Source organism: Salmo salar, chromosome 10 (assembly GCF_965601325.2).
Source record: "Salmo salar chromosome 10, fSalSal1, whole genome shotgun sequence".
In the NCBI taxonomy this organism is placed as follows: domain Eukaryota; kingdom Metazoa; phylum Chordata; class Actinopteri; order Salmoniformes; family Salmonidae; genus Salmo; species Salmo salar.
In genome coordinates, this window is record NC_138300.1 from 4,284,567 (window position 1) to 4,299,404 (window position 14,838).

The 14,838-nt window shown below is 45.3% G+C and overlaps 2 protein-coding genes across 3 annotated transcripts in view; both read left to right on the forward strand.

Annotated features, from left to right (window-relative positions):
* The window catches only part of LOC106613426 (uncharacterized), a 59,721-nt gene extending 58,186 nt beyond the window's left edge, over window positions 1-1,535 (forward strand). For both annotated transcript variants that reach the window (XM_045687250.2, XM_045687249.2), the window contains exon 6: window positions 402-1,535. In XM_045687250.2, the coding sequence (XP_045543206.2) occupies window positions 402-1,430 (1,029 nt within the window). In that variant the 3' untranslated portion in view covers window positions 1,431-1,535. The remainder of the gene's footprint in view (window positions 1-401) is intronic.
* Window positions 1,536-7,970: 6,435 nt separating this feature from the next.
* slc35d1a (solute carrier family 35 member D1a) overlaps window positions 7,971-14,838 on the forward strand; it is a 29,856-nt gene continuing 22,988 nt past the window's right edge. Inside the window, exons 1-5 of the mRNA XM_014123868.3 lie at window positions 7,971-8,339; window positions 8,786-8,819; window positions 8,907-8,993; window positions 9,077-9,144; window positions 11,883-11,954. Of these exons, the coding sequence (XP_013979343.1) occupies window positions 8,230-8,339; window positions 8,786-8,819; window positions 8,907-8,993; window positions 9,077-9,144; window positions 11,883-11,954 (371 nt within the window). The 5' untranslated portion in view covers window positions 7,971-8,229. The remainder of the gene's footprint in view (window positions 8,340-8,785; window positions 8,820-8,906; window positions 8,994-9,076; window positions 9,145-11,882; window positions 11,955-14,838) is intronic.

Here is a 14,838-nt window from a genome sequence, read left to right on the forward strand (position 1 = left end):
TTTGTGGCTGAGCCCTTGTTGCTCCTAGGCATTTTCACTTCACAATAACAACACTTACGGTTGACCGGGGCAGCTCTAGCAGGAAATGCGATGAACTGACTTGTTGGAAAGGTGGAATCCTATGACTGTGCCACGTTGAAAGTCACTGAGCTCTTCAGTAAGGCCATTCTACTGCCAATGTTTGTCTATGGAGATTGCATGGCTGCGTGTTCGATTTTATACACCTGTCAGCAACGGGTGAGGCTGAAATAGCCAAATCCACTAATTTGAAGAGGTGTCCACATACTGCATATATTTTAAGACAGCCTGATTTGGGTGGGCCAGTATTCAACCTGTCGTGGCTTTGCCTCTGTAAGGCCTGTGTGTTTATTTCCTACCTGTATTGTTGTGTGTTTTCACAGATAGTCAGTGAGACATACCCTGTGGTGTGCAACAGTGATCCGTACCAACACAAGCCCTTCACCTCCTCTGGACACCACTTCCTAGAAGACCCTAATCCCAACCTTAACCCTAGCCCCAACCCCAGCAGGACCACTCTCCACTCTGCTATCGTCCGCATCACTGACTCCCTGCAGGCAGACATCATGGTGAGGGAGAGGAGAGAGAAAGAAGGGGCGAGGGAGAAAGAGAGGGAGGAGAGAGAGAGGGAAAAAGAGAGAGAAAGGGAGGAGAAACAGGGTGTGGCAGGGCCCCACAGTGTGAGCCTCTGGGTTCTGTCTGCTGATGGGAGGGTTGGTAAGGCCTCAGAACTGGGACAACTCCCGCTGCATAGCAACCAGCTGTCCCCCCCTCCCTCAAGCAGGGCCCATCTCCTCCCCCCTCCTCCCCACCTCCTGCCCCCTCCCCCCCCCAGGCAGAAGCGAGGCAGCTCCACTGCTGTGGGTCCTGTGCTCAATGGGATGAACCCTAAAATGTCAGAGCCTCTGATTGGCTCTCCAGACTACTTCAGACCATTCCCCTCTGGAACCAGCAAGAGGCTTCAGACAAGCTCTCCCAGGGAGCCAATCACAGGTCAGATGGACTTCCTGTTCATCTCCAAGCCGCTGAAGCATCATCATGAAGAGAGCGTGAGTCCACTGGTTGCCAAGCAACGGGCCAGTAGGGAGGATTGGCGGTTGGGCCAGAGGCACTTGGTGATGCTGTCAGAGGAAATAGATGTAGAGAACATCAGAGTTTACGGAGTCCGCATCTTCCGGTCCCAACTCGGGAACAAGACCCCACGGCATTACACCTCCCTCTATCTCTCAGAACATCACTCACACATACACGATGTCAAAACCAATTCCCTTTACGACTCAGGCATGGAACACACATTGAAAACCTGCTCCTCTTATGAGTCTGGCTCAGAACACACACTGAGACCCAACTTCCCCTTCGACCCGCAGCAGGCTATCAGCATCCCTACAGCAGAGAATGTTCTCTTACCATGAATGGAGAGTAGGACTATATATTATCTAGCTAGCTATATATTCTATAACATAGCAATTACGTTAGATTTTTTTTTTTTTTACAATAAATTTGAACTGCAAACTTCATTGATATCATGCGTATTTATTTAATCTGTTTTCTCTGGACGATGCATACACTTCCACTAGATGGAGACAACCATTTGACTCCGTCAGAGATACTGATGACGACACAACCTTGCGGAAGTTGCAACCCTTCAGGGTGTACGCAGGCAAAGATTATGGATATAGTAACAAGATGCATGTCTCTCCGCCCTAACAATGTCAGTCGTTGTCCACAAAGCGGCACAGCAGTCTGTCTAGCTCCCGCCTATCCTTTCTATGGATTGGTGGATACGTCTCATTATTGTAATCTGTTTTTTAAATATTCGATGAGGGTTGTTGACTTCATCCGCTTGTATTCAATGGTGAGATAGTTCCAGCGGGACTTTTACGGGATCAAAGAGAGCGCACAGCAGGAAAAGCTTTCTCTCTGTGACCCCCCCCCCCCCCCCCCCCATCCTGAGTGAGTCTGATCACACCGTCCTACAGACGAGGATAGTCACACACACCCCCAGCACTGAACACACCCAGGTCCCACAACTGCACTGACCCTCCATCATAGAGAGGGATACATTCACAGAGCTGGAGAGAGACATGGTGGAGCTCAGGGAGCTAGTCCACACAATCCAGACAGAACAAACCCACAAAACAGACCAGCACAACAACACCCCCCACAACAAGACCCAGAGAGCAGAAGGTGGAGATGGACGGCTGCCTGAGAGAGCCGGCTGCTCTACGGACTGAGATGAGAGAACTTAAAGGGGAATGGAAACATAAGGATTCAGAACTCCAGCCAACTGTAAATCCCCATGTTGGCATTGTTGCATCACTGGCAGGAGAGAACATTTTGGAACTCCCAAATATGGCTGAATTTACCGAGTAGCTCTGAGTCAGAGAATGAGTTTATTACAGAGAATGAAATAATGTTAGTTAGGGAGCCAATAAACCTACTGAAGCCGTTCACGTCTGAGCCGATCGTTGACCCAGATCAGAGTTCGTTCTCGTATTACATCCAGTCAGAGGTTCCTGTCAGTCTGTCTGGATGGTGACTGTATTACATCCAGGTCAGAGGTTCCTGTCAGTCTGTCTGGATGGTGATGTATTACATCCAGTCAGAGGTTCCTGTCAGTCTGTCTGGATGGTGATGTATTACATCCAGTCAGAGGTTCCTGTCAGTCTGTCTGGATGGTGACTGTATTACATCCAGGTCAGAGGTTCCTGTCAGTCTGTCTGGATGGTGACTGTATTACATCCAGAGGTTCCTGTCAGTCTGTCTGGATGGTGACTGTATTACATCCAGGTCAGAGGTTCCTGTCAGTCTGTCTGGATGGTGACTGTATTACATCCAGAGGTTCCTGTCAGTCTGTCTGGACGGTGACTGTATTACATCCAGGTCAGAGGTTCTTGTCAGTCTGTCTGGATGGTGACTGTATTACATCCAGAGGTTCCTGTCAGTCTGTCTGGATGGTGACTGTATTACATCCAGAGGATCCTGTCAGTCTGTCTGGATGGTGACTGTATTACATCCAGGTCAGAGGTTCCTGTCAGTCTGTCTGGATGGTGACTGTATTACATCCAGTCAGAGGTTCCTGTCAGTCTGTCTGGATGGTGACTGTATTACATCCAGTCAGAGGTTCCTGTCAGTCTGTCTGGATGGTGACTGTATTACATCCAGTCAGAGGTTCCTGTCAGTCTGTCTGGATGGTGACTGTATTACATCCAGTCAGAGGTTCCTGTCAGTCTGTCTGGATGGTGACTGTATTACATCCAGTCAGAGGTTCCTGTCAGTCTGTCTGGATGGTGACTGTATTACATCCAGTCAGAGGATCCTGTCAGTCTGTCTGGATGGTGACTGTATTACATCCAGTCAGAGGTTCCTGTCAGTCTGTCTGGATGGTGACTGTATTACATCCAGTCAGAGGTTCCTGTCAGTCTGTCTGGATGGTGATGTATTACATCCAGGTCAGAGGTTCCTGTCAGTCTGTCTGGATGGTGACTGTATTACATCCAGGTCAGAGGTTCCTGTCAGTCTGTCTGGATGGTGATGTATTACATCCAGGTCAGAGGTTCCTGTCAGTCTGTCTGGATGGTGACTGTATTACATCCAGTCAGAGGTTCTTGTCAGTCTGTCTGGATGGTGACTGTATTACATCCAGAGGTTCCTGTCAGTCTGTCTGGATGGTGACTGTATTACATCCAGGTCAGAGGTTCCTGTCTGGATGGTGATGTATTACATCCAGGTCAGAGGTTCTTGTCAGTCTGTCTGGATGGTGACTGTATTACATCCAGGTCAGAGGTTCTTGTCAGTCTGTCTGGATGGTGACTGTATTACATCCAGAGGTTCCTGTCAGTCTGTCTGGATGGTGACTGTATTACATCCAGAGGATCCTGTCAGTCTGTCTGGATGGTGACTGTATTACATCCAGGTCAGAGGTTCCTGTCAGTCTGTCTGGATGGTGACTGTATTACATCCAGTCAGAGGTTCTTGTCAGTCTGTCTGGATGGTGACTGTATTACATCCAGAGGTTCCTGTCAGTCTGTCTGGATGGTGACTGTATTACATCCAGAGGTTCCTGTCAGTCTGTCTGGACGGTGACTGTATTACATCCAGAGGTTCCTGTCAGTCTGTCTGGATGGTGACTGTATTACATCCAGGTCAGAGGTTCCTGTCAGTCTGTCTGGATGGTGACTGTATTACATCCAGTCAGAGGTTCCTGTCAGTCTGTCTGGATGGTGACTGTATTACATCCAGAGGTTCCTGTCAGTCTGTCTGGATGGTGACTGTATTACATCCAGTCAGAGGTTCCTGTCTGGATGGTGATGTATTACATCCAATCAGAGGTTTCTGTCTGGATGGTGATGTATTACATCCAGGTCAGAGGTTCCTGTCTGTCTGTCTGGATGGTGACTGTATTACATCCAGTCAGAGGTTCCTGTCAGTCTGTCTGGATGGTGACTGTATTACATCCAGAGGTTCCTGTCAGTCTGTCTGGATGGTGATGTATTACATCCAGTCAGAGGCACCTGTCAGTCTGTCTGGATGGTGATGTATTACATCCAGTCAGGTTCTTGTCAGTCTGTCTGGAGGGCGATGTATTGGACGTGTCACTAGTCCTTTTGAAGAGGTTACTCGACCAGTCAGCAGCCGATATGCCAGTTAATTAATTGGTGAAATTTTGCTATAGGGGCAGGACTCCGTTGTATACTGATGGTCGTGAGCGCAGTCTAGCTGGGCCCTGAGCTCTTTAGCGATGGTCCTGGTGGACCTCTTCTCCACCGCAGCACATGAACACTGGCGCCAAGGGGTCAGTTTGGCATGCTGTACTAACTGTTCTTTCCTGTTGGTAGAGAATAATTAAGGCATCTATTAGGCTATAGTTATATTCAAGAATCACTGCATATACTTGAACTAAACAATAGCCTTAGAAATAACATGGATTTGCATGTACCTCCTCTGCCTCCTGCACAGTCTCCTCCAGGATGAAAACATTCAGGGATGAAGATGTCATCCTGAAAGAAAACAAACATTTTGTTAAGACAACTGAACCCAAATATATCAGTTGGCATTAGCAAGCTACCGGTCTTGTATGCTCTGTCAACACACACACAAAGCAAATACAGGGACATGTATTTTTCAGCGAACATTAGCTTTGTCAACTTCAGCCTAACTAAATGAGGTGGAGCTAACAAAATATTACTTGACTATCTGAGGTGGAAGCTAGCTACAGTAACTACCTAATAACAGGTACACAGAGAAACTGTTGCAATTTTAGTTGCAGTCGAGTTGCTTGCTAATGTTAGTTACTGGGGGGTGTTACACAAAACACTTCAGACGCAATTAGCTAGTTACCTTCAACTAGAGTTGCAACAAAGTTGTCCAGTGTCTAACGCTAGCCTCGTCAACAACATTCATGACCGGTTAACGTTACCTCGGGCTCCATTGCATTGACTCAAGTCGCTTCCTCCGTTCAGTCGCTTTTGCTTGACTCCGAAGTCAGCGATGTTGATGGTCGGTCGGTAACCCCTACACCATAACCCTCTAAATGTCAAACGGAGGCCCAAGCAGAGGGCATTAAATAGGCCTATGACTCCTTTCCATTCGGAAACTCCTGGTTGCCGCATTAGGCTGATCCCTGCTAATTATCAAAATCCAGAAAAGAGACTTTAAATTCTATAACCACCTAAAAGGAAGTGATTTCCAAACCTTCCTTAACAAAGCCATAACCTACAGAGAAATTAACCTGGAGAAGAGCCCCCTAAGCAAGCTGGTCCTGGGCTCTGTTCACAAACAGGCCCCACAGAGCACCAGGACAGCAACACAATTAGACGCAACCAAATCATGAGGAAACAAAAAGATAATTACTTAACACATTCGAAAGAATTTACAAAAAAACTGAGCAAACTAGTGCTATTTGGCCCTAAACAGAGAGTACACAGTGGCAGAATAAAGATTGAAGGAAATCATTGACTACTGTATGTACCGACGCAGTGAGCATAGCCTTGCTTTTGAGAAAGACCGCCGTAGGCAGACCACACTGCCCTTTCCCACCTGGACAAAAGGAACACCTATGTGAGAATGCTGTTCATTGACTACAGCTCAGTGTTCAACACCATAGTGCCCACAAAGCTCATCACTAAGCTAAGGACCCTGGGACTAAACACCTCCCTCTGCAACTAGATCCTGGTCTTCCTGACGGGCCGCCCCCAGGTGGTGAGGGTAGGCAACAACACATCTGCCACGCTGATCCTCAACACTGGGGCCTCTCAGTGGTGTGTGCTTAGTCTCCTCCTGTACTCCCTGTTCACCCACGACTGCGTGGCCAAGCACGACTCCACAACACCATCATTAAGTTTGTTGACGACACAACAGTGGTAGGCCTCATCACCGACAGCGTTGAGAAATCCTACAGGGAGGTCAGAGACCTGGCAGTGTGGTGCCAGGACAACATCCTCTCCCTCAATGTGAGCAAGACAAAGGAGCTGATCGTGGACTACAGGGAAAAGGAGGGTCGAACAAGCCACCATTCACATCGACAGGGCTGTAGTGGAGCGGGTTGAGAGTTTCAAGTTCCTTGGTGTCCACATCACCAACAAACTATCATGGTCCGAACACACCAAGACAGTTTTGAAGAGGCTAAGCTTCCTGACATCCAGGACCTATATACCAGGCGGTGTCAGAGGAAGACCAAAAACATTGTCAGACTCCAGTCATAGACTGTTACACTTATATTTTAGTCATTTAGCAGACGCTCTTATCCAGAGCGACTTACAGTAGTGAATGCATACATTTCATACATTTTTTTTTTTCTTTCTTCCCTGTACTGGTCCTCCATGGGAATCGAACCCACAACCCTGGCGTTGCAAACACCATACTCTACCAACTGAGCCACACGGGACCACTGTTCTCTCTGCTACCACACGGCAAGCGGTGCCAGAGCACCAAGGACCAAAAGGCTCCTAAACAGCTTCTACCCCCAAGCCATAAGACTGCTGAACAACTAATCAAATGGCCACCTGGACCATTTACATTGACCCCGCCATAGTCAGTTTACCCCTACCTACATGTACAAATTACCTCGACTAACCTGTGCCCCCGCACGTTGACTCGGTACCGGTACCCCCTGTATATAGCCTCCGCATTGACTCGGTACCGGTACCCCCCTGTATATAGCCTCCACATTGACTCGGTACCGGTACCCCCTGTATATAGCCTCCACATTGACTCGGTACCGGTACCCCCTGTATATAGCCTCGTTATTGTTATGTAAGTTTCTTGTTATTTTTAAATGTTTTCAATTTTTTTTGCACTAGTTAATTTAGTAAATATTTTATTAACTCTATTTCTTCAACTGCATTGTTGGTTAGGGGCTTGTAAGTAAGCATTTCTGTTGTATTCGGTGCATGTGACATAGCCTGTCTTCAAATCAAATGTTTTGTGCACTACCCTTGTAATTTAACTATTTGCACATCATTACAACACTGTATGTAGACATAATATGACATGTGAAATGTCTTTTATTATTTTGAAACTTTTGTGAGTGTGTTTAATGTTACGTTTTTTGTTTATTTCACTTTTGTTTTATCTATTTCACTTGCTTTGGTAATGTAAACATGTTTCCCATGCCAATAAAACCCCTTGAATTGAAATTGACAGATTTTCTGCCGAGTTGGGTCTCTCCTTCCTCTTCCTCTCTGACGCAGGCCAAGCAAGCGATGGCTGAGAGAGAGAGGATGGTTAGGGCTATCTGGGATCCTTAATACGTCCACTCCCTAAATCATAACCCTAACTTTACCTTAAAGGTAGACTCAGCGATATGACATAGATGCAGAAAGTGAACAGCATAGTGGGTTAATTTCCGCAAAAACTAAGCGCGTTGAAGCGTGGGGATAACTGCTCCGCTGTTTTGGGGCCCTGGCAACAACGCTGTACACAGCGTGAAGCAACCCGTGCACATGCGCAGATACTGTCCGTGTTCGAGAGCATCAACACCGTTATGTATCATTGGTAAATTGTGACTGACTGATCTACAAATAATAATGAGTTATTTATGATGCAAGGTGATTTGTAGGTCAGTCAGTCTCGAACACAGTCAATATCTAACGTTGTTGCTGGTGGCAACGTCATATCGTTGAGTCTACCTTTCACCGGACGTCCCAATGTTCCCGTTTAGCCTCGTCTAGAGAAGGATAGCGAGTGGGAAAGAGGACAGAGTGCTCGGGGATGGCGGACAAATCTCTCACGGTGTTCGTGAAGCTGTTCGCCGCTGTATTTTACGGACTCAGTTCATTCCTCATCGTCGTGGTAAACAAGAGCATCCTCACAAACTATAGGTTTGTTTGATTTCCGTTTAGTCTGTTCGCTACTTCCAAAACCATCTAGACACACAGCGATGCTACGTGCTGTTTGGTTCTGGTCAGGCTATTCATAAACTAGCTAACGTAAACTCACTTGCTACTTAGTTAATATTGCTTGGACAGGTTACGTTATTTAGCTAGTTCATTAACGCCAGCGAGATACTTCCTACTAACGTTAGATACACATTTAGACAGTTCTTTATATTTTCTATGTAGGTAACTTAGCTACGGGTTTGAGGCTTTGGTGGCTAACGTGAAACTTTAAATAAATTAACTTTGATAGCGACACTAGCTAGCTGACTACTGTAACTTCGTCGATGTGTCACCGTTTGGGGCACCTTCACATCACGGAGTTACACGAGATGTTTGGCAAGTTTCTCAAGCTGTTTTCTTGTCACAGTACCATACATTTTTACTTTCAGGTTCCCCTCGTCAATATGTGTCGGCATCGGTCAGGTAAGTGTTATTCCTGTGTTTGTGTGAGAGACAACGCAAGAGAAGGTGCGGTGTGTTGATCCAGTATAACGGAGGTGTCTGTTGTAGATGCTGGCCACCGTGGTCGTGCTGTGGGTGGGCAAGGCTCTGAGGGTGCTCAGTTTCCCAGACTTCGACCATAGTATACCTCGCAAGGTGAGTCAGTCAGCTAATAGGTAGGTGTGCATGTCTGTATGTGTCCATCTTTGTGTGTGTGTAACGTGTTTCTCTTGTTGCAGACCTTCCCGCTCCCTTTCTTGTACGTAGGGAACCAGATAACTGGACTGTTTGGAACAAAACGGTTAAAGTATGTTATTGGTATCAGGGTTTATATGTAATGGATATATGTTGTGGTAGGGCTGGGCGATATGGCCAAAATCTCATATCCCGATATAGGTCCTTTCAAATCCCGATAAGGATGCATATCATGATATAGCACATTTTCTGTGAATTCAATGAATCAATAGTTTATATAAAATGACCACATGTAAAGGCCTATTTCTCATTACATTTTGAATTATACGCAACAAATAAAATATATTTACTCATATTTGATAAGTTCTCCTTTTATTTAGAACTTTGTGCAAATTTTCAATTAAGCATGTAACAAAATATAAAAGGTAAATGGAAAACACTTCAACTATAGTTGCAAATATATATATAATTTTTTGGGGGGGGTGTTGCGTGTTATTTTGGCATTAATACGTGTCGCATATCAATTTGCATTTGGTACCTTGGGTCGAGTGTTAACTCACGAAACCCCCGTTTTTTGACCGTGTAAATTGGGGCCATGTCTTTGCAGATGTAAGTTGTAACAGCAACTGTTATCTCCTTCCATCTTCGTGATTCTTTGACATATGGTGTGCCACGAGCAAACCCTCTTGCAACATCTGAGTCAGATTTGTTTTGAGCACTCAACTTTACTTTTTTGGATCTCATCCGTGGACTCTCCGTGCTGTTTCACATGATTCTTGCCTATGTAGTAAAAGAGGTTTGTGGTTTTTGAGCCTGTTGTCGGGACCGGCCTGCGGCATATTTTGCAAAGGACGGTTTTCTGGTCCGTGTCAGACTTTTCATACCCAAACCACGTCCATGCGACCGAAGGTGCTCCTCTTTTAGGTATGAGCTCCTTGTCTCTGCTCTGTGTCACATTCACTCTACTCCATGTTTGTGTTGCAAATTTCCAGAACGCGAAGCATCGTCCAGTTGACTAAAAATATTGCCGTAAAGAGTGTGATTTGCGACACAACGAAATAAACGATAGAGCATAATATTAAACGATGGATGTTTTTCTATTGTCACATGATATATATCATCATATCGCCCAGCCCTATGTTGTGGCTGTCTGGGGGTTATATGTTGTGGCTGTCTGGGGGTTCAGAAAGTATTCAGACCCCTTCTGTTTTTCCACATTTTGTTACGTTAGCCTTATTCTAAAAGGGATTAAAAGAAACATGTTCCTCATCAATCTACACACAATACCACATAATGACAAAGCGAAAACAGGTTTTTAGCGATGTTTGTAAATGTATTCACTTATTTACATATATTTTTTTAAATGTTAAGTATTCAGACCCATTGCTGAGACTTGAAATTGGGCTCAGGTGCATCCTGTTTCCATTGATCATCCTTGATGTTTCTACAACTTGATTGGATTCCACCTGTGGTAAATTCAATTGATTGGACAGGCATACACCTGATCTATAAGGTCCCACAGTTGACAGTGCATGTCCGAGCAAAAACCAAGCCATGAGGTCGAAGCAATTGTCCGTAGAGCTCTGATACAGGATTGTGTCGAGGTACAGATCTGGGGAAGGGTACCAAAACATTTCTGCAGGATTGAAGGTCCCCAACAACACAGTGGCATCCATCATTCTTAAATGGAACAAGAATGGAACCACCTAGACTTCCTAGAACTGAATGCCTGGCCAAACTGAGCAATGGTGAAGGGCCTTAGTCAGGGAGGTGACTGACAGAGCTCCAGAGTTCCTCTGTGGAGATGGGAGAACCTTCTTGAAGAACAACTATCTCTGCAGCACTCCACCAATCAGGCCTTTATGGTGGAGTGGCCAGACGGAAGCCACTCCTCAGTAAAAGGCACACGTCAGCCCCCTTCGAGTTGGCCAAAAGGCACCTAAAGGACTCAGACCATGAGAAACAAGGTTCTCTGGTCTGATGAAACCAAGATTGAACTCTTTGGCCTGAATGCCAAGCGTCATGTCTGGAGGAAACCTGGCACCATCCCTACAGTGAAGCATGGTGGTGGCAGCATCGTGCTGTGGGAATGTTTTTCAGTGGCAGGGACTGGGAGATTAGTCAGGATTGAGAGGAAGATGAACCGAGCATAGTACAGAGGGATCCTTGATGAAAACTTGCTCCATAGCGCTCAGGACCTCAGACTGGGGTGATGGTTCACCTTCCAACAGGACAACGACCCTAAGCACACAGCCAAGACACAGCAGCAGTGGCTTTGGGACAAGTCTCTGAATGTCCTTGAGTGGCCCAGCCAGAGCCCGGACTTGAACACGATCTCTGGAGAGATGTGAAAATAGCTGTGCAGTGACGCTACCAATCCTACCTGACAGAGCTTGAGCAGATCTGCAGAGAAGAATGGGAGAAACTCCCCAAATACAGGTGTGCCAAGTTTGTATCTTCATACCCAAGAAGACTCAAGGCTGTAATCGCTGCTAAAGGTGTTTCAACAATGTACTGAGTAAAGGGTCTGAATACTTATGTAAATAAGGTATTTGTTTATTTTTAATACATTTGCCAAAATGTCTAAACCTGTTTTTGCTTTCTCATTATGGGGTAGTGTGTGTAGATTGAAAAGGGGGAAAACAAATTTTAGAATAAGGCTGTAATGTAACAAAATGTGGAAAAAATCTGGGGTCTGAGTACTTTCTGAATGATGCACTGTATGTTCTGGTAATATCTGGGGTTATATGGAATGGTTATAGGTTGGGGTTGTAGGTTATCTGAGGCTTCATCTAGCTGTGTTGTTTTGGAGGTAGTGGATAGATGATGATATTGTTCTCTCTCTCCCAGCCTGCCGATGTTCACAGTCCTCAGGAGGTTCTCCATCCTCTTCACCATGATGGCTGAAGTTCTGCTGCTCAAGTATGATTTACTATTTAATATTATTTAAATATACTCATTTTGTTTCAATATTGGAACACTAGGTTATAAAGCTTTGTTTTCTCTACCCTCTAAAGGGAGAATCCCCTGTAGTCATGCATTGATGTCATTGGAGACCAAGGGAACATATTTGTTGAAGTGGCAGTTAGGATTCACCCTTGATAAATGACCAGTCTGTATGTCTGTAATAAAATAGTGCCTTCACCAAGTATTCACCCCTTCACTTTTTCCACATTTTGTTGTCTTACAGACTTAATTTAAAATTGATTAAATTTAGATTTTTTTTGTCACTGGCCAACACACAATACCCCATAATGTCAATGTTTTACAAATTAATAAAAAATGTAAAGCTGAAATGTCTTGACTCAAATAAGTGTTAAACCCCTTTGTTATGGCAAATCTAAATAAGTTCAGGAGTAAAAATGTGCTTAACAAGTTGCATAGACTCACTCTGTGTGTAATAATGGTGTTTAATAAGATTTTTGAATGACTACATCTCTGTACCCCACACATACAATTATCTGTAAGGTCCCTCAGTCGAGCAGTGAATTTCACACAGATTCAACCACAAAGACCAGGGAGGTTTTCCAATATCTTGCAAAGAAGGACACCTATTGGTAGATGGTTAAAAAAAAAAAAGCAGACATTGAATATCCCTTTGATCATGGTGAAGTTATTAATTACACTTTGGATGGTGTATCAATACACCCAGTCACAACAAAGATGCAGGCGTCCTTCCTAACTCAGTTGCCGGAGAGGAAGGAAAACGCTCAGGGATTTCACCATGTGGCCAATGGCGACTTTTTAAAACAGTTACAGATTTTAATGGCTGTGATAGGAGAGAACTGATGATCAACAACATTGTAATTGATATACAATACTAAACTAAGTGACAGAGTGAAAAGGAAGCCTGTACAGAATATAAGTATTCCAAAACATGCATCCTGTTGACAATAAGGCACTTAAGTAAAACTGCACAAAATGTGGCAAAGAAATTTACTTTGTCCTGAATACAAAGCATTATGTTTCGGGCAAATCCAACACATCACTGAGTACCACGCTTCATATTTTCAAGCATGGTGGTGGCTGCACCCTGTTATGGGTATGCTTGGCATGGCAAGGACTAGAGTTGTTTAGGATAAAAAGTAACAGTATAGAGCTAAGCACAGTCAAAATCCTAGAGGAAAACCTGGTTCAGTATTTATTAGGATCCCCAATTAGCTGCAGAGGTAGTGGCAACTCTTCCTGCTGTCCAAACAGGAAACAACAAATAAAATGCATACATAGCACCACATGTACATGACAATTCAGCCATTCAGCAGACGCTCCCGAACAGAGCTAGTGCATTGATCTTAAGATAGCCAGGCGAGACAACGATATACAGTATTAGTCGTATCCCAACCACTTATCACATAATACAAAATGCATAAAAATGTCTCTTCACAGTCCCTGTCATGCCGTAAGGTGTTCTTTTATTGTGTTGGTGCCCATTTTCATGAGCTGAAATGAAAGATCCCAGAAGTGTTGTGCATACATTTGTTTACAATGAGCATTAGTGAGCATTTCTCCTTTGCCAAGATAATCCATCCACCTGACAGGTGTGGCATATCAAGAAGCATGATTATTACACAGGTGCACCTTGTGCTGGGTACAATAAACGGCCACTCTAAAATGTGCAGTTGTCTCACACAACACAATGCCACATGTCTCAAGTTGTGGGAGTGTGCAATTGGCATGCTGACTGCAGGAATGTCCACCAGAGCTGTTGCCAGATAATTGAATGATATTTTTCTCTACCATAATCCGCCTCCAACGTTGTTTTAAAGAGTTTGGCAGTACGTCCAACCGGCCTCACATCGGCAAGCCAAGTGTAACCACCACGCCAGCCCCTCCACATCTGACTTCTTCACCTGCGGAATGGTCTGAGACGAGCACTAATTTCTGCACAAAAGGTCAGAAAAAGTCTCCGGCAAGCTCATCTGCCCGCTCGTCATCCTCACCAGGGTCTTGACCTGACTACAGTTTGGCGTCGTAACCAACTTCAGTGGGCAAATGCTCACCTTCGATGGCAACTGGCATGCTGAAGAAGTGCGCTCTTCATGGATGAATCCCGGTTTCAACTGTACCAGGCAGATGGCAGACTACGTGTATTGCGTCGTGTGGGCAAGCGGTTTGCTGATGTCACATGGTGAACAGTGACCCGTGGTGGTGGGGTTATGGTATGGGCCCCATGGTGGAGGTGGGGTTATGGTATGGGCCCCGTGGTGGTGGGGTTATGGTATGGGCCCCATGGTGGAGGTGGGGTTATGGTATGGGCAGGCATAAGCTACGGACAACAAACACAATTAGCATTTTATCGATGGCAATTTGAATGCACAGAGATGCCATGACGAGATCCTGAGGCCCATTATTATGCCATTCATCCACCACCATCACCTCATGTTTCAGCATGATAATGCACAGCCCCATGTCGCAAGGATCTGTACACAGTTCCTGGAAGCTGAAAATGTTCCTTCTGTGGCCTGCATACTCAGACATGTCACAGAGATACTTTTGTACTATAGTGTATGTGGACACCTCTTCAAATTAGTGGATTTGGCTATTTCAGCCACACCCATCGCTGACAGGTGTATAAAGTCGAGCACACAGCTATGCAATCTCCATAGGAAACATTGGCAGTAGAATGGCCTGCACCAGTCAACTAAGTTCTGTTGTGAAGTGGAAATGTCTAAGAGCAACAAGGGCTCAGCCGCAGCCCACACAAACTCACAGAATGGTATTGCTGGCGCGCGTAGCCTGTATAACTGGTCTGTCCTCAGTTGCAACACTCACTACAGAGTTCCAAACTGCCTCTGGAAGCAACGTC